We start from the raw sequence: 17696 nt of genomic DNA, 5'->3' as shown, positions 1-17696 counted from the left end.
AAGAGTCTGATAATTGCTATAGAGGTGATATAACCTAGTTGTCAAAAAACCTAAAATAACAATAATATTGGGATTTGACATGATTAGCATTGGTGAATAAATTGCAATTGGTTTGACTACCTGTTGTTCAGTCTATGAATGGTAGGTGCACCAAGCTGAACAAAGTCCACCAGAAAGGTTAATTCCCAAAGAATGTTTATGGTGTGAAATGAAGAGGGAAATTCTGTGTTCACTGTGCAGCTGCTGGGTCCTCATGAGGCTGGAGCCTTTGAAGTAGCATACTGGGTCCCTTAGTTTACGGCTCTGTACACAGGAACCGTCATTAGCTATGGCTATCCAGGTGCACGGGGTCCCAGGAACTGTGTAGTATTGTGCTTTTCATTTTCCTTACATTTATCACAATTAGGCTCTACACCAGCAGCCACCATAATAAAACCGTGTAATAAGTAACACTAAACTGACTCAAATCATTTCTAAGATATCAAAAAAGCAAGTATAGGTCTGATAATAGTCAAGCTGTTGGACTTAATCCAATTTGTTAAATTATTTCCTAACCAAGATCTGAGAAGCAGTATTGAAGAAGAAACCTTTTAGCCAATGGGTCTCTTCTTCACTGTTTTTGAAAAACAATAGAATTTTCTCCTGCCTAGTTTTTGCAATCCACTGCATTCATAGCCAATAAAACACTGAGTAGGTTTCCATTAGAACATATTGTTTACGCTGTAGCACTGTGCTAAAGCCTCTCGTGCAACTGTTCTCTTGGCTGATTGCAATTGAAGACTATTTGTTGTTTTCTCTCCTTTTATTAATTGGTAAAACATAATGAAGCAGATTGTCAAAGTAGCTCAAAATGTAAGGATATTCCCCAAGGAGAAGACATGTCAGAGTGGATGTGAAGCTACAAGCAAATTTCCTCTTTCTTATCAAGGGCTCCACACACACTCAACCAGTGAGTTCATTATTGTTTTTCCTGCTACACTGGCCTCATTATTAGAAAACAAGCCCATTCTTCCACCCCGAACTGCTGGACATTAGATCTCTCCATGGCTGAGTCTCTTTCACCAGCTATAAGTTTTGCTGCTGATCCTCTCCAGATGCTCTGTGGCTCATCAGACCCTGTGAAACACTCAGCATAGGAACTCTAATTCTATTTGTATTAAAACCACATTCAGTGGTCTAGGCTAGAGCTCAAGGCAGACAATGCTACCTGACTGGAGATAAATCACTGCTAAAAAATTAAATATATGTCCTCTTTCTGGGCCTCAGCATTAAGGGAGAACATCAGATTCTTCATTCTTGAAGGCAGTAATTGAGTAATTCACTTTCTCATTGCTAAATTATCATAATTCCTTTCTTCTTTTCTTAGTCCCACCTTTTAAACCTTTAATAATATTGTTTGTAAGCATGTTATGTGGGGTCCAAAAAGTCTAGCACAAACAAAGGCTGTGCTATGGGATGGATTGTGTTCTGTTCAAGGGTCATTATGGGATTACAGAATGAGACACTGCTCAGAAGTGCCTTAGGAAAGGGTTAAAGGGCTAATGCCAAACTTAAGTAGGTCCTGAAGCGCTGGAAACCACGTGGCTCCAAACACAGCAGAAGGAACTGTGTGTGTGCACACAAGAACACCTCAGACCTAGCAGCCCATGTGCTCTGTCTTCAGTCCCAGGAGGGCTGCTTATGGGTGAGGGTCATCCCCACCACATCAGAGGGCAAGACCAAGACCAAAACTGGTAAGTAAAGGAGTCACATTTCAGTGGTTCCCTTACAACGCTTTTTAGGAAGTGAATTCCCAGGAGCGATTAGTTCAGAAATAGTAATAGGCTGTGGTATTGAAGAAGGGAGATTAGAATTAATAATTTTCCTTCCAACTTTAATATCTAATATTAGGTGCTCTTCACTTTTCTTTGAAACTACATTCTTTAAAAAAAAGAAGAATGGGATAAATACATGCCTTTCTTGTTTCCACTCAGTGAATGTGGCAGAGACTATTATTTGTTCAACAAAATCCATTTCTTCCTCCTCCTGGGCACACAGTAAGACTGAGTTTCCTGGCCTCCTTTGTAATTAGACGTGGCCACATGACCATGTAGTGGCCAATGAAATGTGAGAGATGATGTGCCCAATCCCAGGACCTATCAGCTGACTGGAGAGCTCACCTCAGGGCCAAGGGGTCCAAACGACTGGTGGAACCAACCTCCTGCCCTCCGCTCACTCCACCCCCACTCGGCCCAGGAACACCTGTGTGGGGCTGTTAACTGAGCAACAGTGAATGTCCACTGTGTTTGAGCCATTATATACTTTGGCGATTATTTACTCAGGCAGCCCAGTCTATACTAACGTAGTTCGCAGTTCACATAATGGCACTGAAGCATTCTGATTTCTTGAACTAAAATCTTAATTGTTGGAACTAAAATCTCAGGTTATTTTCTTTGTATATAGTCCCCCAAACAAATGCTTACTTTTAACAGTTATCCAGAAAGTTTTTCTCTTGCAAATATATACAATTTGTACTTAAAGTATTATCATGTCTTTTCTCTCAAAATAAGATTTATTAAAATCTATTTGAAGAGATTTAAAATTTAAAAATTAGCCCATTTAAAGGTGGTCAATTGGATGTATTTATCTATACTTCTCAGCACACACTGTTTTCTTCATTTTTGGTAAGTCTTCAGGTATTTGATATAGCTATTTTTACATGGCTTTGTACTTCGTATTCTGGGTGAAGTCCGACTTTTTACCGACTTTGCAAAACAAAAAATCTCTAGACTTTTTTCATGAAATTTAAATAATATAAATATTTGATGGCTAAAAATTGAGGATGGAGCATAGTGAGATATGTATAAAATAAGACCCTAAAAACAAAACATTATTTCTAATAAAACCAATTCAGAAATAAACATTCAAAATAAGTACTATTCCCTACAAAATAGTCACTTTAAAAGCCTCTGATAAACACATTTCTTGGACTGTTCTTTTGGAGAAAATTTATAACTTCATATTTATACCTTCACATGATATACATACACAGATACCCACAATTCCCAAATGATATTCCCAGCTTGACCAACCACCATATTCATCAGAAATAGTCTATATTTTAATTAATATTTTAATAAAACCCAGTTTGGTATGAATTCATTAGTAAGTGAGAAAATACAGTAAGGACAAATATATACATTAAAATAAGACAAATGGACTCCTTTCCTTCTCAATGTCCGTTTTCCCTTAGGGATTCAATATTTCATATTTGCAGAGCTATTTCATTTTCTTCTTCCCTGAACACTACGTTAACCTTTCATCAGAGAACTGCAATGCTAGAAATATATACAAATTTATCATACATGTTCAGTTACAGGAAAATAAAAATACAAAAACATCTATAGGTCTCACCTCCCATCAAACCTGTGCTTCAGGAAATCAAAGAGGGCTTTCTGCATCATGTCTGTTACCTTTGCAGAGGTGAGAAAAAAAGAATGAGGCAAACTCAGGCAGAGAGCGAAAGAAGTCAAAAGTGAGAGAAGTGAAAGATAAGAGCACTATGACTGAACAGAGACGTTTGCACAGCCACTCCTCTCCGGGAGGCATTTTTCATGCTCAACTACTTGCAGTTAGAAATTTTCCCCCTCAGCTTTCCTCCAGGGTGCTGAGGAATGAACCAGCTGTGTTTCCTAGACCTGAGGTAAACACTCTTCCCTCCAGGAGACAACAGGCTGGCTTTGTACCCAGTGCTGGCTGTCCTGGGCACACCTGAGCTGTGCTGGCCTCTTGGGAGAAGCAGGTGGAGGCCCTAAGCCAGCCCTGGGCTCAGCTTTCCAGCTAGGCTGTGTATGAGGCTGGAAATTCTCCATGCCCGGGGCTGGGTTTCTTTGGTAGCCCCCTCTTCTGCTCATTTCTCTGACATTCCCTACTCAGAGAGAAGGACGGAGATGGGCTTCTTAGATCTGCCTCACAGGGATCTGCTAATTCATTCAACAACCGGGTACTGAGTACCTACTGTGTGCTAGGCATTGCTCTAGCTCAGTGCGCACAGTGCACTGGAGGTTACCCACCTTCAGCTTTTAATGTTACCCTCCACCTATTTTCACCTATGCCAGTACAAAGTCAAAACTGCACAGTATGTCTAAGTTCCTACCATGTTTTTTTTTATTATGGTATTAATCTCCAAAGAAGTTCACTAATGCTTTTAGTGTTTGTTTGTTTTTTCTGTGCTTCCTTGAAAATGAATAAGTAGAGAAATATTTGGTGCAATGTGGTGGTGCTTTGAGAGGGTGGAGGTTTGCTGGCACATTGCTGACATTTCCTTGTGCTATTTATTCTCCATGATTTCTAATAACAGGAACAACTGGGAAAGTCCTTTTCTTTGAATTTATGTTCTTTGAGAAAATCTTTGACCAGAACTTCTCATTGTAAATGTTTTGAGGGAACTGCCTCTAAATCATGTATTACCTAAAAGAGGAGAAGTGTGCAAGAGCTGGAAGATGGCGCGAAGGGCCACTGAAGCCCCACACCGCACCAGCTGCCTTCACAGAGCGAGAGCTAGCTTCCAGCAATACCTACAGGGAAAGCGACCCTAGAGGAGCAGCTCTGCAGGACTGTCTCCTGGGTTTCTGCTCAAGAACTGAAGAGTAACAGACTGATATTTGTACCTCATAACCCTTCAGTGACGGCCCCACTAACACCACCGGACGCATTGAAGGTACAACATCGTAAGGAGGAATGTGCTCCGTCTGAAAAAGATGATTCAACATGCGTGACCAGGTGAGGCTCGGCATCCCTCCTCCACAGCCCCAGCATTCCGCATTCTCAGGTCAAACAAGCAATGATTACACATCCCCACCGAAGAGGCTCATCCCTTACTCTATAGGCATTTGGGCCACTGAAATGGAGCATTGCAGGCAGATATGTACAGGAACCTTAATGACGGATTTAAAAAGGAAGCACAACTTACCACTTTTTGCTTCTGTTTTGCTAAAAGACAACAATGAGAGCCATATCAAAATATGTAATCTCCGTAAATGATAGTACATAATGTTAAAAGATGGAAGCATGTACCGATTTGCCTCTGAAGTTCTCCTAATTATGCCACTATCGCCCATTCCGTTGAGCACTATGCTGTTATTTAATTCTGGACATGTCCGTTTTGAAGACGGGGGAAAAACAGACAACTTCCTTCCTGTATGCATGAACTTAGAGCCTCATTTCATGCTGGGTGATGGTGATCAAGGGTTTATAACAGCCCTGGAAGTTCTGAGCCAGCCGTTAACTATGAGTTATCCCCGAGCAAGACACTATATACAATATGGTGAGAACATCCTGCAATTTGGTAAAATGAAACTGAGAATAATAATGTGAGCAAAAGTTATCTTCCCAATAGGTGGTTATTAGTGGATTTTTAATTTTTGTGAACCATGAAATAATTTTGCAATCCTTTATATGTCTTTAAGTATTTTTGTCCATTTCCCAGAATATTAACACATTTTGCCTACTTTGTGGCTTTTTAATTTCATATAAATTTATAGGTGCTTTCTGTTCTTGTAACAGTGAAAAGGTGGAAAGACCTAAATATGCAACTAATGGGGATCTGGTAAAATATACTCCATATCTGATTAAAGCAGGTCCAGTCTATTTGGGGCATCTCTGAGACCTTATTTGGTTCAGAGTCCCAAAGATCAGGAAGGATCCACATGAATAAGGAACTAAGTATTTGGAAACAAACTCATTTTCTGGAGATACAGAAGGCTAGACTTGTCATTCTGAATTAGTAATACTGAATACCCAACTTCAGCATCAGTTCTGGGCTAGGACAAAATCAGCCTATAGGTATCAGAGAATGAGGTGGAAGAAAAATTATGGCTTCAATCCTTCCATAATTCATAAACATATGACTTCTCTACTGTCCCACTGTCACTTCAATTCCAGGGCTCAGTTATCCACCGTCCAAATAGAAATTACATCACTTGGGTCCTACTTGATTCTCCAGTTCAGACCTCCAAATTGCCACAGCCTTAATTGTACCAACGCATGCCAAATTTGCACTTGGAAATTGGAATAGAGCATTTTCTTGAGGGTCTACGACTTTTTTTTTCTTTCTTCTTGATTTTTAATTGGCCCTCACAATCTTTAAAGTCTGTTAGGTTCTTGGGTGGAACACTGAACTTGTTTCAGATTGATTTACATATCAGATAGTTGACTCTGGGTTGGGGGATAAGATTTTCAAAATTATATTATGATGATCTGAAATTTTAGTGCTATTAGTACCATTAAATCAATATACAAAGCCAATAAGCAATGAAATATTGACTATAAGAATCTTTAAGTTAGTAAAGGAATGCATCCATTAGAAAGAGCTTAACTAAAGCCCTCACCTGTTGATGTGGGTGTTGCTCGAAATGTCCCTGATACCATTTCTCCAAGACTTGAAGAAGAATTTCCACTCGATTTCCTAGGATATAATAGAAAAGGAACTTATGACTTACTCCCCAGATTCTGTGGAAATAGAACTCGCACATGCAAAGGTTTCTTTGGCTGTAATCCTACTAAATAATTGAAAACACACCAAGTCCTGCTATAGAGAACTGTGAGAACCTGTCCAAATGCTTTCTTTGACCACATACCTCAAAGAAAGTGAGGAAGTAACTGGGACCTGGAAATATTTTGTGAAAGTATCTCTCCTAGTATTCAATATAGAAATGAGGGAAAAGAGACTCACTGGCAGTAACGTACTGTGTGCTGTTTGCTTTGCTAACATTAGCATGCCAGTCAGACGTCAAACACAGCTCCAAATAAGCAGAAAGGCCTGGAGGAACCACATCATCTTAAAAGTGATTATATGGGGGTCAGAAAATGAGCTGACAGTCAGGAACTGGTCACAAGTAATTAATCCTGGAATGGAAGACCATCTGTGCTTGTGTTTCCTGGAGGCTGCAGAGGCCCTCAGGAGCCCCCTTCCTGCCTCTCCAACATCTCTCCCTTAGTGCTTAAGAGAATGGGACAAGTCAGAAAAATCTGATTCCTCATCCTGGCCTTGCCACTTTCTAGTGGTGGGACCTCAGCATGATGTATCACACCTTTGAGCCTCAGTTTCCCTATCGATCGAAATAGAACTGACACCTCACAGGCTTGGTATAAAGATGAAAGAATATCATATCTATGAACTCTTGGCTCTTCTATGTTCCTGCCACAAAGCAAGCTCTTAATTCAAGATTAATAAGGAATAATAATAAAACAACTTCAGCAATAATAATAATTCACTTATTAATTCTCTCAGTACATATTTATTGAGCACACACTGATCTAGGAGCTAGGGATATAGCAGTGGGAACAAAAACAAAATCCACCCCCTCACAGAGTTACATTCTAGTGGGAGATACCAATAGCATACGAAATAAACAGGTAAATATATAGTACATTCTGATGGTAATAAGTGCAATGGAGGAAATGAATTCAGGAGAGGAATAGGAAGTATAATCTAAAGGGAGCAGATACATTTTAAATAGGACAGCCAGTAAAGGGGTCATGGAAAAGTTAATATTTAACAAAGATCTGAAGCAGATGGAGTGACTTGGAGGAAATCTGAGGGAACAGGTTCCAGGAAGCAGAAACAGCAAGAGCAAAGGCCCTGAGGCAGGAGCAGGTGTTCCTGATGTGTTCAAGAGTGGCAATGGAGCAGGGAGTTCAGAGAAAAAGGGCAAGAGGGATTAATAATTACTAATATTATAGGCATGTTATAGGCTAAAAAATACTGATGATTAGAAATGGGGTTAACTGTTCTTCTGTGACTTCCTATTACTGTGAAAGAGATTCTCATTACACAAAGACAAAAGGGCGCCTAAAGAATAGAGGGTTTTGGGAAACGGACTTTGGCCCAGTGGTTGGGGCATCCGTCTACCATATGGGAGGTCCGCGGTTCAAACCCCGGGCCTCCTTGACCTGTGTGGAGCTGGCCATGCGCAGTGCTGATGCGCGCAAGGAGTGCCGTGCCATGCAAGGGTGTCCCCCGCGTAGGGGAGCCCCACGCGCAGGGAGTGCGCCCGTGAGGAAAGCCGCCCAGCGTGAAAAGAAAGAGCAGCCTGCCCAGGAATGGCGCCGCCCACACTTCCCGTGCCGCTGACGACAACAGAAGCGGACAAAGAAACAAGACGCAGCAAATAGACACCAAGAACAGACAACCAGGGGAGGGGGGGAAATTAAATAAATAAATAAATCTTAAAAAAAAAAAAAAAAAAAAAAGAATAGAGGGTTTTTGGAAAATTAAGGCGGGTGCAACAGAAAAAAAGCAGGCTGAGAGTAGGAAAAAAGAACTGCCTCTATTTTAGGGCTTTAAAAAGTATAACACAGATAAAGTCAAAGCTTCAGTGCAGATTGCAACAGAAAATATGCATAATTCCGATTTCTTTTCTCTCAAACTTTGTTGCTTTTACCCGAGGCCTTTAAATACCTGTGCTCTGAGATGTATATGGCTACATCTTTAGTTCACTAGGAGTTGATTTAAATCTAAAACTAAAGTCTTCACCCCATTACCAGGAGATAGTAGATGCTGCAAAAAAACTCGTGGTAGAGAGGGTGCTACCAGTACAGGGACTGGCACTCCCCATCAGTCTGTACCTATCTGCGAATCTCTAAAAGCTAACCAAGAGGAACAGTAGGCCTGGGCAGCTCAGGACCTGCTTCCTAGGCTGAGAAAGGATGTTTCCTATGACTCTCCTGGAGGGAAGCTTTGGGTCCTAAAAAGTTTGCTGAGGACACAGAAAACTGTCCCCGTGGTGGAATTCATGTTGATTCCAGTGTTGTTAGGCTTCAGCATACAAATGAGAAACGTGTTTGAAGCAATTTTGGAAACCATGTAGTTCTGAAGGATACATTTTTAACCTGATAAGCAAACTAGAAAATATCACCTAGAAAAAAGAAAGAGCTTATAGAAAGGAAGGAACCTTACCCTCCATGAAAACGTCCTCGTTTTTGTTCTTGCTGAATCCGTATGTTCTCCAATCTAAGTGGACTTGGGATGAAGCCAATCTCACAGCCCTCTTTCACCAGCCTTCCGATCCACCAATCATTGTTATATTTCTAGAATGCAGAAATGAAATTGCTATCAATAGCAATTTACTTATCTTCACATTCCATTAATTAATTATAGGAGATCAGAAGAATACTATACACATTATATTGTGCTACTATATTGTATTACTGTATTATATTATTATACTATATTAAATTGCTATACTCTACTACATTATATTATTATACTACATTGTACTATATTGCATATTATACTATATCATATATTATATTTTTAGGACCTCTTGGGGGGGGTTCATGGACTATAGCTGAGGTCTGCAAACTTTTGCTGTAAAGGCCTACATTGCAAATATTTTAGGCTTTGTGAATTATACAGTCTCTGTTGCAACTACTCAAATCTGCCACTGTAGTGAAAAAGCAGCCAAAGATAATACATAAACAAGTGAGCATGGCTGTGTTTCAATAAAACTTTTTTTTACAAAAAAGTTGGCAGGTTGGATTTGACTCGAAGGCCATAGTTTGCCAACCCCTGCACTAAAGTCAGGTCCTAAGCTTTGGATTCTTTGGTTTTTGCCCAGAAGCCCTAGCCACTTCTCAAGGAATAGATTTTATAAGGATAAATACACATCAATGTAATTGGAACTCTGGAAGACAATATATTCATTTAATAGTCAGCTATTTACCAAAAGCTTTCAGGTAAAATTTTCATGAATATTCTCACTATAGGATATTTACACTGGGGAAGAGTCATAATCTTTCAAATACAGGTTTGCAAATCAAGGTTCATCTTACTACTTGAAGAAAAAGATGCCTATTCTTACAAAGTCTAAGGACATTATATATTTGTCTGTGGAATTTTTTGAGATAATCTCCAAATAGTCTGAAGCTTAATAGGAACTCCAGTATTTCCATTCTAGATGAAGTTCCATACCATGTGAACTCAGGAAAGAAGTCCACACAAAGGCTTCCGCCAGTGTGGAGTGAGTGGAACTTGGCCATTGTAACCTTCATGAATTTGTAGTTAGAGATTGGCTAAATTCTACAGCAGAATGCAATTGAGGCCAAGTCACCTGCCTGTCAGGAGAAGCTTTCAGCTAGGCCATTTCTAGATAACAGCTAGTCCTTCAGTTTAAAGCCTCCCGAGATGATCCAAAAACTTCCTTTATAATCTTTATCAGTGTTGGGCAAGATAACACTCTCCCTCGGTCTCTGATACTATAGGATCGCAATGTAACAACTATACATAGTGTGCTTTGCTTAGCTTGGAGAAAACTAGTAAGCGGTAGAATTTTTATGTATATGACACTGACATTTTGTGAAGGAGGAATAAATGGTTTCACTGCATCATCCCTATATGAAATTTCAAGTAACTGAACCAGCCTCATGCTCCCAAGAAAAAAATGTGGTTCAGGGATTTGGCCTTCTTGCACAAGGCATGCAAGACATGTACTATGAGACCATGTTGAAGACGTGTTGGGTAGACCTAATATAAATTCTTGAACAATCTAACTCGTAGTCTTTCCTAGCTTCCCATCTCGTATTTCAGGAAAACAGGTCTGAAATAATAGGCCTGCTTATTTTGGAATTAACCAAAGGCAGGCGGACCTTTTTAGACTCTTTGGTGCATAGGTTTGGAATTTAATTTTTGCTGTTGTGGGGACAAAACAGACCATGAGTCAGAGTTTCCTAGGGCTTAAGTTATTTCCTGAAATTAAGTTAGCCAACTGAAATACTAATTTATTAAATGGTACCGAAGAGACCTGAAAGGGTTAATGCAACTTCCTGAAATGTTTTAACTTAGTTCAAGGAAATAGCTAAAGCACAGGGAGAGTTTGACTCAAAATGAAAGGAAGTTCTTTGAATTACTTGGGAGAAAGTTACTATGCAAATTGAAGAACTCAATTCGCCGCTCACCTGGCTTAAGTAGAAGTATAACTGGAGTTTTTCTTTGCGCCTAAGCTTCTCATTACTGAAAAAGCACTTAAAATGTTGCATAATCAGTGGCCTTCCGGGTGGATGAGGAGGGGCCATGACTTGATTAGAGAAATGTGCTCATCTGTGCTGCTGCTCCAGGAGCACAGGACAGCTTTCTGGCAAGGTCACTTCAGTGTTATTTCCAATCCTTTTCATTTTGATTTCCCTAAAATGATTAGTGCTTTCACTTTCTAAGATATTTTCTTTTCTGACATTTCAAGATCTGAAAACAAGTGGCTCTAATCCACATAGGCTTACTGGCTCCATATCATACATCAAACTGCTAGACTAAAGAGAAAAGTCACCGATCAAGGAGCACATGGAGCAGAAAGCAACCAAGAGGACAAATTAAGAATATTGATGGAATGGAGGAAGGCAATGAAACACAAACATCCCAGATGTTTGTGTGAGTAGTGTGCATGTAATATGCAAGCATTTCTTTTACCTCTTAAAATAAATGCTGCTTCTCCTTGGAAACTAGGTAGGTGTTAGCAACTAATGAACATGGCTCAGTCATTTTGAATATGAGATGGTATGACAGAACCAACTTATCCATTCAGATGCTGGTGTACATACTTCATGTCACATCTGGGCAAACATGGCTCTTGGACACTACAGAAAATTACTCTGTATGGAAGAATACTGAGCTAAATAAAGACTAATTCTTTTAAGGAACGAGTTCTAGTTGATGAGGAAAGAACAATAAAATTACTGAAAGATCAGTTATAAAGAAAAATTATGCACTAATCTTTTCAAGAAGTCATAGTAATGTATATCAATTATGGAAGAAAGGGGAGGTGACAGGAGAAAGTTGTACCTTTAAACAGACATCTTTTAAAATACAGAATCCTAGCAACTACCGTACTTGGATTAGAGAATTAGAAGAACCTGTATCTTGTAAGCTTACTGTGCTATCTCCTGAGCCTGCTCTGTATCACATTGCAAAGGTTACCTATCACATATATGGTATAGCTGAGAATATGTGACAAGTTATTATTCCTTTTCAGCATTTGAATTATTTTTCTTTATAGTTTCTCTTCTTGGACACCCCTAATTATCTCTTCCAATGCCTGTTTCTCCCCAAAAGAGCCTTCCTTGCTTTTCAGGAAAGAATATCTGAATATTTAAAATAATAATATGCAGAAACAATTAATGGTGACTATTTCTGCTATCCTCTTAAGCCTGAGATACTTTAAAATATAATTACATTATATGTAATAAAATATAACAACTTCTCAATAAAATGGCCTTAAAGCTTATGTTTTAAGGAGATGGAGTGATATTTCTAGGACTCCATCTTGTCAACTGATGAGTCGTTCTTAAAACCAGCATGGGACTGACGGTTAATGAAATGCTATTTAGACCAATAAAATCACACAATATGTTTTGACAAAGAAGTTTATAGCTCTCAATTGTAATTCACTCCACAGTTCTTGCGTGCAAAGAACTAGTCCACCAATGAACATGATCTTCCATTGTGAATCAACAAGAGGCATCTCTCTCACAAACCTGTACTATGTGGAAAAGCTGCAGAAGTTGCCTGTGACATGCCCAGAGCTTTACTTTTTGTGAACCTCTTGCAGATGAGCATTGCAGTAAGGAACAAAAAAATCTCACAACTGGACAGATAGGAATAATGGGTTCTTCTACTCTCCCTCAAATCTTCTTTGCACCCTTTTATTGTTCCTTAAATTTTCCTCTGCTCAAATCCACTCACCTCATAACCTTACCTCATGTATCATCAAGAAAGTAGAAGCCAACCAGTTGATGATTCCGCTGCTTCTCGACACTTCAGCCTGAGCTATCTGTCATTTTTCTGTTTTACAATGAAAAGGTATTCCTCTTCCTACCAAAAGTCTGTGCCTCCACATAGGGTCTGGATCTCGCCCTTTTGGCTACTCAAAAACTCTGCTTCTTTGCCTACCTCTCCTTTCCTATCAATATCTTCCTCTCTCACATTTTGTTAATATCAGCATTGAAATCTCCCATCTTGAAAGAAAAGAAACTTCTTTAGCCATCACCTTGGTCTACTTGAAAGTATGATCTCCACATGCTAAATACATTTCCTATCTCCCTTTCTCCCCTCATCCCCCTTCGTTTGGCTTCCACCTTCACAATTCCACAGACATTGTTCCCAATGACCTCCCTGTGCCCATTTCTCACTCCTCACACCTTAGGTGACATGTGTTTGTCACAGCCAGCTACTTCCGCTTTTTGGACACACTCATCTCTGTCCATGCACTGCTGTCTCCTGGGTTTCCTCCTACATCTCTAGCCTCCCCTTCTTTTTTTTTTTTTTTTCCAAATTCTACTCAATTTATTCATTTTTTTAAAAATATTACATTCAAAAAGTATGAGGTCCCCATTCACCCCCACTGCCCCCACCCCACCACTCCCCCCACAGTAACACTCTCCCCCATCATCGTGACACATCCATTGCATCTGGTGAGTACATCTCTGGGCATCGCTGCACCCCATGTCCTGTGGTCCACACCATAGCCCACACTCTCCCACGTTCCATCCAGTGTAGCCTCCCCTTCTTGGTTTCCTCATTTCTTGGATCTTCCTTGTACACTCCACCTCTGCAGGACTGAATTCCTCTGGGTTTGATCCTGGCTTCTCTTCTCCCTCTGTTCTCTCTGTTGGTGACTTCATTCATTATCATAGCTTTAAATGCCACATATAAACAAACGACCCTAATTTATACCTTTGGCCCAACCCTTTCCTCTGTGGCGCAGATTCACATCCAACTTCCCACTTGACATCTCTTCTGGAATTCCCGTTCCTCAGTCTGGCTCCTCCTTATTCTTCAGGGCTATGTTTAAAGGCCACATTCTCAGGAAAGTCTTCTCTAATCACCCCTACTTAAAATATGCAACCCCCAACCTCACATTTAAAAGATCATATTACCTGGTTGATTTCCCCCCCAAATCATATACAATTTGGAATTAAACATTTGTTTGCTTTTTTGTTCATTATCTATCCCCCCCACTAGGAGGTAAGTCCATGAGGAAAAGCCCGTGTCTGCTTTGTTTACAGCTGTCAGTCAACATCTGCCAGTGCCTAGCATATAGTAAGGGCTCAATAAATATATCTTGAGTGAATGACTAAACAAGTGACGAAATGAAGAACCTCATCCAGGCCAAATATTTAAAAACTCTTCTCCAGCCCACTGCCTTGAGATAAAGCCCACACTTCTTACCATGGCCCAAGAGCTCCTTTTGGTTCTGACCTATCTACACACACTCCCATCCCTCCACTACTCCTCATGTCCCTGCCTCCAGCTGCACAGAATTGCCTGTGGCTGTCCTTTCCCCTGATCCTCCCTGCCATCCACCCCCAGCCTCGCTGCACACTTCCCTACTGCTAGACAGCTTTCCTGGCCCCCTGATCTTCCTTTTTCCCCAGCCAGGTAGACTCTCTCAGTCTCCTTTGGGCCATTATAATACCCAAATTTTCTCTAATAGAAACTTACCCTGTGCTGAAACTGTGTGCTTATCTCTCCTACTAGATACTGATCACTAGCACTGGGGACAGTTATTATCGTCTCTGATTCCCCAGTGGCCAGCGCAATGTCTGACATGAAGCAGGACTTCCATAAACTTAGGGTGAACAAATGAAAGTTTTTGGTGTCACTATTCCACCTTTTGAGTGCAGAGGCCTCAAGTCTTCCTTGTTTTGTTCAAGACTTTAAATCTCTCCCCACTCCCTCCCCCAATAAATCCTCTGTCATTTTCAGCTTTAACACCTTCCTTTAGATATTATACTCCCCAATGTTGGTTCCAAGGTCAAGGTTCACGGGATTACAATTACAATATTGCTTATAAATGTTCCCTTCTGAGTGGGACCAACTCATGCGTCCCTAAGTAGGAGACCTAGATCATGGCTCTGCCATCATGTGAGGTCATTGAAAGGTGACCAGAGGACCACAGGTCTGTTCTAAACACATCCTCTCATCTCCAGGTCGACCAGGATTCAACGTTGTTAAGTGTGTGATAATGCCAGCAATGATCTTAGCCTTCTAAATCTTGGTGAGAATGAATGGATTTGGAAGGCCCAGCAAATTAAATGAGGTACCACATTGGCCACTCCTCATGTCTCCCCTTAGTTTGGTTTGGCTCAGGGATGCAGCGTGTCCTACATTTACCTCTTTAATGTGTAGAAAGTCCTTGGCATCAAAGGAGATGGCCGTGCTTGGAACAGGCACATCCTCGTCCAGGGCCCCGCAGTAGCTCACGTTCGTCTTCACAGCAAATGCTACAGGTTTGGACTGCGCACAGAATCATGGAATAAGAGGGAGGGAGGGAGAGAGGGGAAGCTTGTTCATATGGAAATGTGTAATAAGGTGACAGTGCCAGGCAGTGAAGGAAATCACCTTCCAAGAGGGATCTCAAACGAGTTTTATTCCCAGACAACGTCGAGAAATCTGCAGAGAGATGACTCTGAAAATGATTTAGTCCTAAATCAGCTCAACCATTTTCACTCTCCTGTGCTGCTTCTCAAAACCCCAAATAAGGAAGTTTGGGGGAAGAGGGATTGGAGACAGGGTTAGCAGTCTGCTGTGTCCTTCAGTCAGGAAAGCTGCGGTTGTTATTTTATATGCTAACAGACCTCTCTTGGGAGACAATAAATAAGAGCTGGGTTAAAAAAAAAAAAGCGGTGGGGGGGGGGCAGGGAGGAGGGAGGAAAAGTAATTTTGAAATAGCCTCACACCTAAAATCCATGGGATGCCATGCAATAGAATACCTTGTCCTGCCAGAGCAAAGAAATGCCAGTCAGGGTTAAACTGAAAGGGCAGCGCCTCTTCACACACATCGTCTTCTTAGCCACCCACATCTCGTTCACAAATTCCTCCCCAGCAAAGTCATTTTGGGCTGCTCCAGCCTTGCAGGGTAAGTAAACCACCAGCCTAAGCTAACGGTGCTGCCGCTGACATTTGGGTGACCACAGTGACCACAAATCGGACTCTGAAAGAAAACTTTAAAACAAAAATTAGCCACAAGTGAGACACACTGGTTCCTACAGGTCGGCTCTGCTTTGTTTCTGGCTCATTCATCACTCCTGGGAATAAGGGTAGGAGTGACAGCAGTGGCAGGACCGGAGTGAGAATCTCTCTGATCTTCCGCAGATATTGCAAGAAGCCCCTTCTACCAACCAAGCATAGATCTATCACCTCATTTACCTGCATCATTCTCTTCTGACATTCTCTTCTGTAAAATCTTTGAGGCATTTTACTGCAAAAATAGGTAAGGGAAGGAGTTCAAGTCCATTTATTTGAGCTTCAGTTTTTCTTCTAAAAATTAGACTGGATCGATATGCCTTAGGAGCCTGTTGTCAAGGGCAAGGAAGAAAGTGTGAACATGACCCTTGTTTTATACTTCCCTATTATGTATAAAATTTTATAAAATTTCACCTGACAATAGTTTGAAAAACATAAAACAGGAGATCTCTAACGTCCCTTCTGGTTCAACACTCAAAATATGCTGATTTTTCCCTTATGGCCTCATGGGCGGAGATCACTGAGAGTGCCTCTCTGGAATTTCTGAAGGTCCCTTTTGGCAATGGCTTTTATTGCTTGTCCTCCCCGCATTTCTCAGAGTTGTTCAAAGCTCTGAACTTCACACGAAACTTAAGGCGAAAGTTTGAAACCAAGAGAAAGAAGTGGAGAGACAGAAAAAGAGATCCTCAGAGCAGCACCTGAGACCTGTAATAAAGTCTGAGGAAGTGGAGAGGGCGGCGTCAAGAACAGGCGAAGCAATGTGGCACCACGGGCGGCTCCTCTGCCAGCATAGGCATGGTGAGGGGGACACTGGTCCCGAAGGCGAAGCTGGAAGATGATCAATAATTTACCACCAAAATAAACACAAAAGGGTGAAGGGCCAGTGCCTCAGGAAATAACACTCAGAAATGTTTCTAACCTCTCCTGCGGTTGAATGGATCTGCCGGCCTTATCTCAAGGAGCATAAAATGATTATTCCAGGGAAAACTGAGGCAGGAAAAGAGCAGCTGACAGCTGCAGGCAATATACCCCTTTTGAATCAAAGGGGAAAGAAACTCACCTTTGCTCTCTCAAGTTGGATAGCGGCTTGCTGTTCCCTCTCCTGCCGAATCGCTTCCCGATCCTCTTCCAAAGAGACATCAGAGTCAGACGGCCTGCTTGTGTAGGAATCTGCTGAACCCTGGGAGGGAAAACACAGAGGCGTTTAAGCGAGGTGATGTGTACCTTCTTAAATGGTCACATTCATAAAAGTTTCCTGGGACGTGCTCTTTCCATTCGCATGGACTTTGATGCATACACTCTGTGCCTTACTGCGGCTATAAATTTAGATGGCAGAATATAGCTAGGCGTCTGAGTAATTTGGAAGGTAGCAATGTTGTAAAGGAAAATATTTTGACTAGGGTAAATGCTAGGAAGTAAACTGCAATGAAAATTATGTGATTTTCAGCCCCAATTCTTCTTGTTTTGTTCTATCTTTAAATTAAGCCATAGTTATTGGTCGAACCTAAATTTCATGCCATCCTCTAGCATGTGTATGTGTGTATACATACGTGTGTAAAGAAAAAAAATGACTCAGCCAATTACAAGAGGTAAATCCCACCAGTATCATGGATAATCTGGTCTAAGCTTTCAATATAGTAAAGCAGCATCCAGCATTAGTAAAATGATTTTTCCAGTTTCAATGCCAACATGTTTGGACTCA

The 17696-nt window shown here is 40.9% G+C and overlaps 1 protein-coding gene across 5 annotated transcripts in view; it reads right to left on the bottom strand.

The window, feature by feature from the left end:
* CACNB4 (calcium voltage-gated channel auxiliary subunit beta 4) overlaps positions 1-17696 on the bottom strand; it is a 275941-nt gene that overhangs the window by 31551 nt on the left and 226694 nt on the right. For all 5 annotated transcript variants that reach the window (XM_058300916.2, XM_058300917.2, XM_071216435.1 and 2 more), the window contains 7 exons: positions 17055-17174; positions 15143-15265; positions 8939-9069; positions 6369-6445; positions 4952-4971; positions 4650-4730; positions 3394-3452 (listed from right to left, as the gene is read on the bottom strand). In XM_058300916.2, the coding sequence (XP_058156899.1) occupies positions 3394-3452; positions 4650-4730; positions 4952-4971; positions 6369-6445; positions 8939-9069; positions 15143-15265; positions 17055-17174 (611 nt within the window). The remainder of the gene's footprint in view (positions 1-3393; positions 3453-4649; positions 4731-4951; positions 4972-6368; positions 6446-8938; positions 9070-15142; positions 15266-17054; positions 17175-17696) is intronic.

Source organism: Dasypus novemcinctus, chromosome 7 (genome assembly GCF_030445035.2).
Source record: "Dasypus novemcinctus isolate mDasNov1 chromosome 7, mDasNov1.1.hap2, whole genome shotgun sequence".
In the NCBI taxonomy this organism is placed as follows: Eukaryota; Metazoa; Chordata; class Mammalia; order Cingulata; family Dasypodidae; genus Dasypus; species Dasypus novemcinctus.
This window is presented reverse-complemented; position numbering and strand designations above follow the sequence as displayed.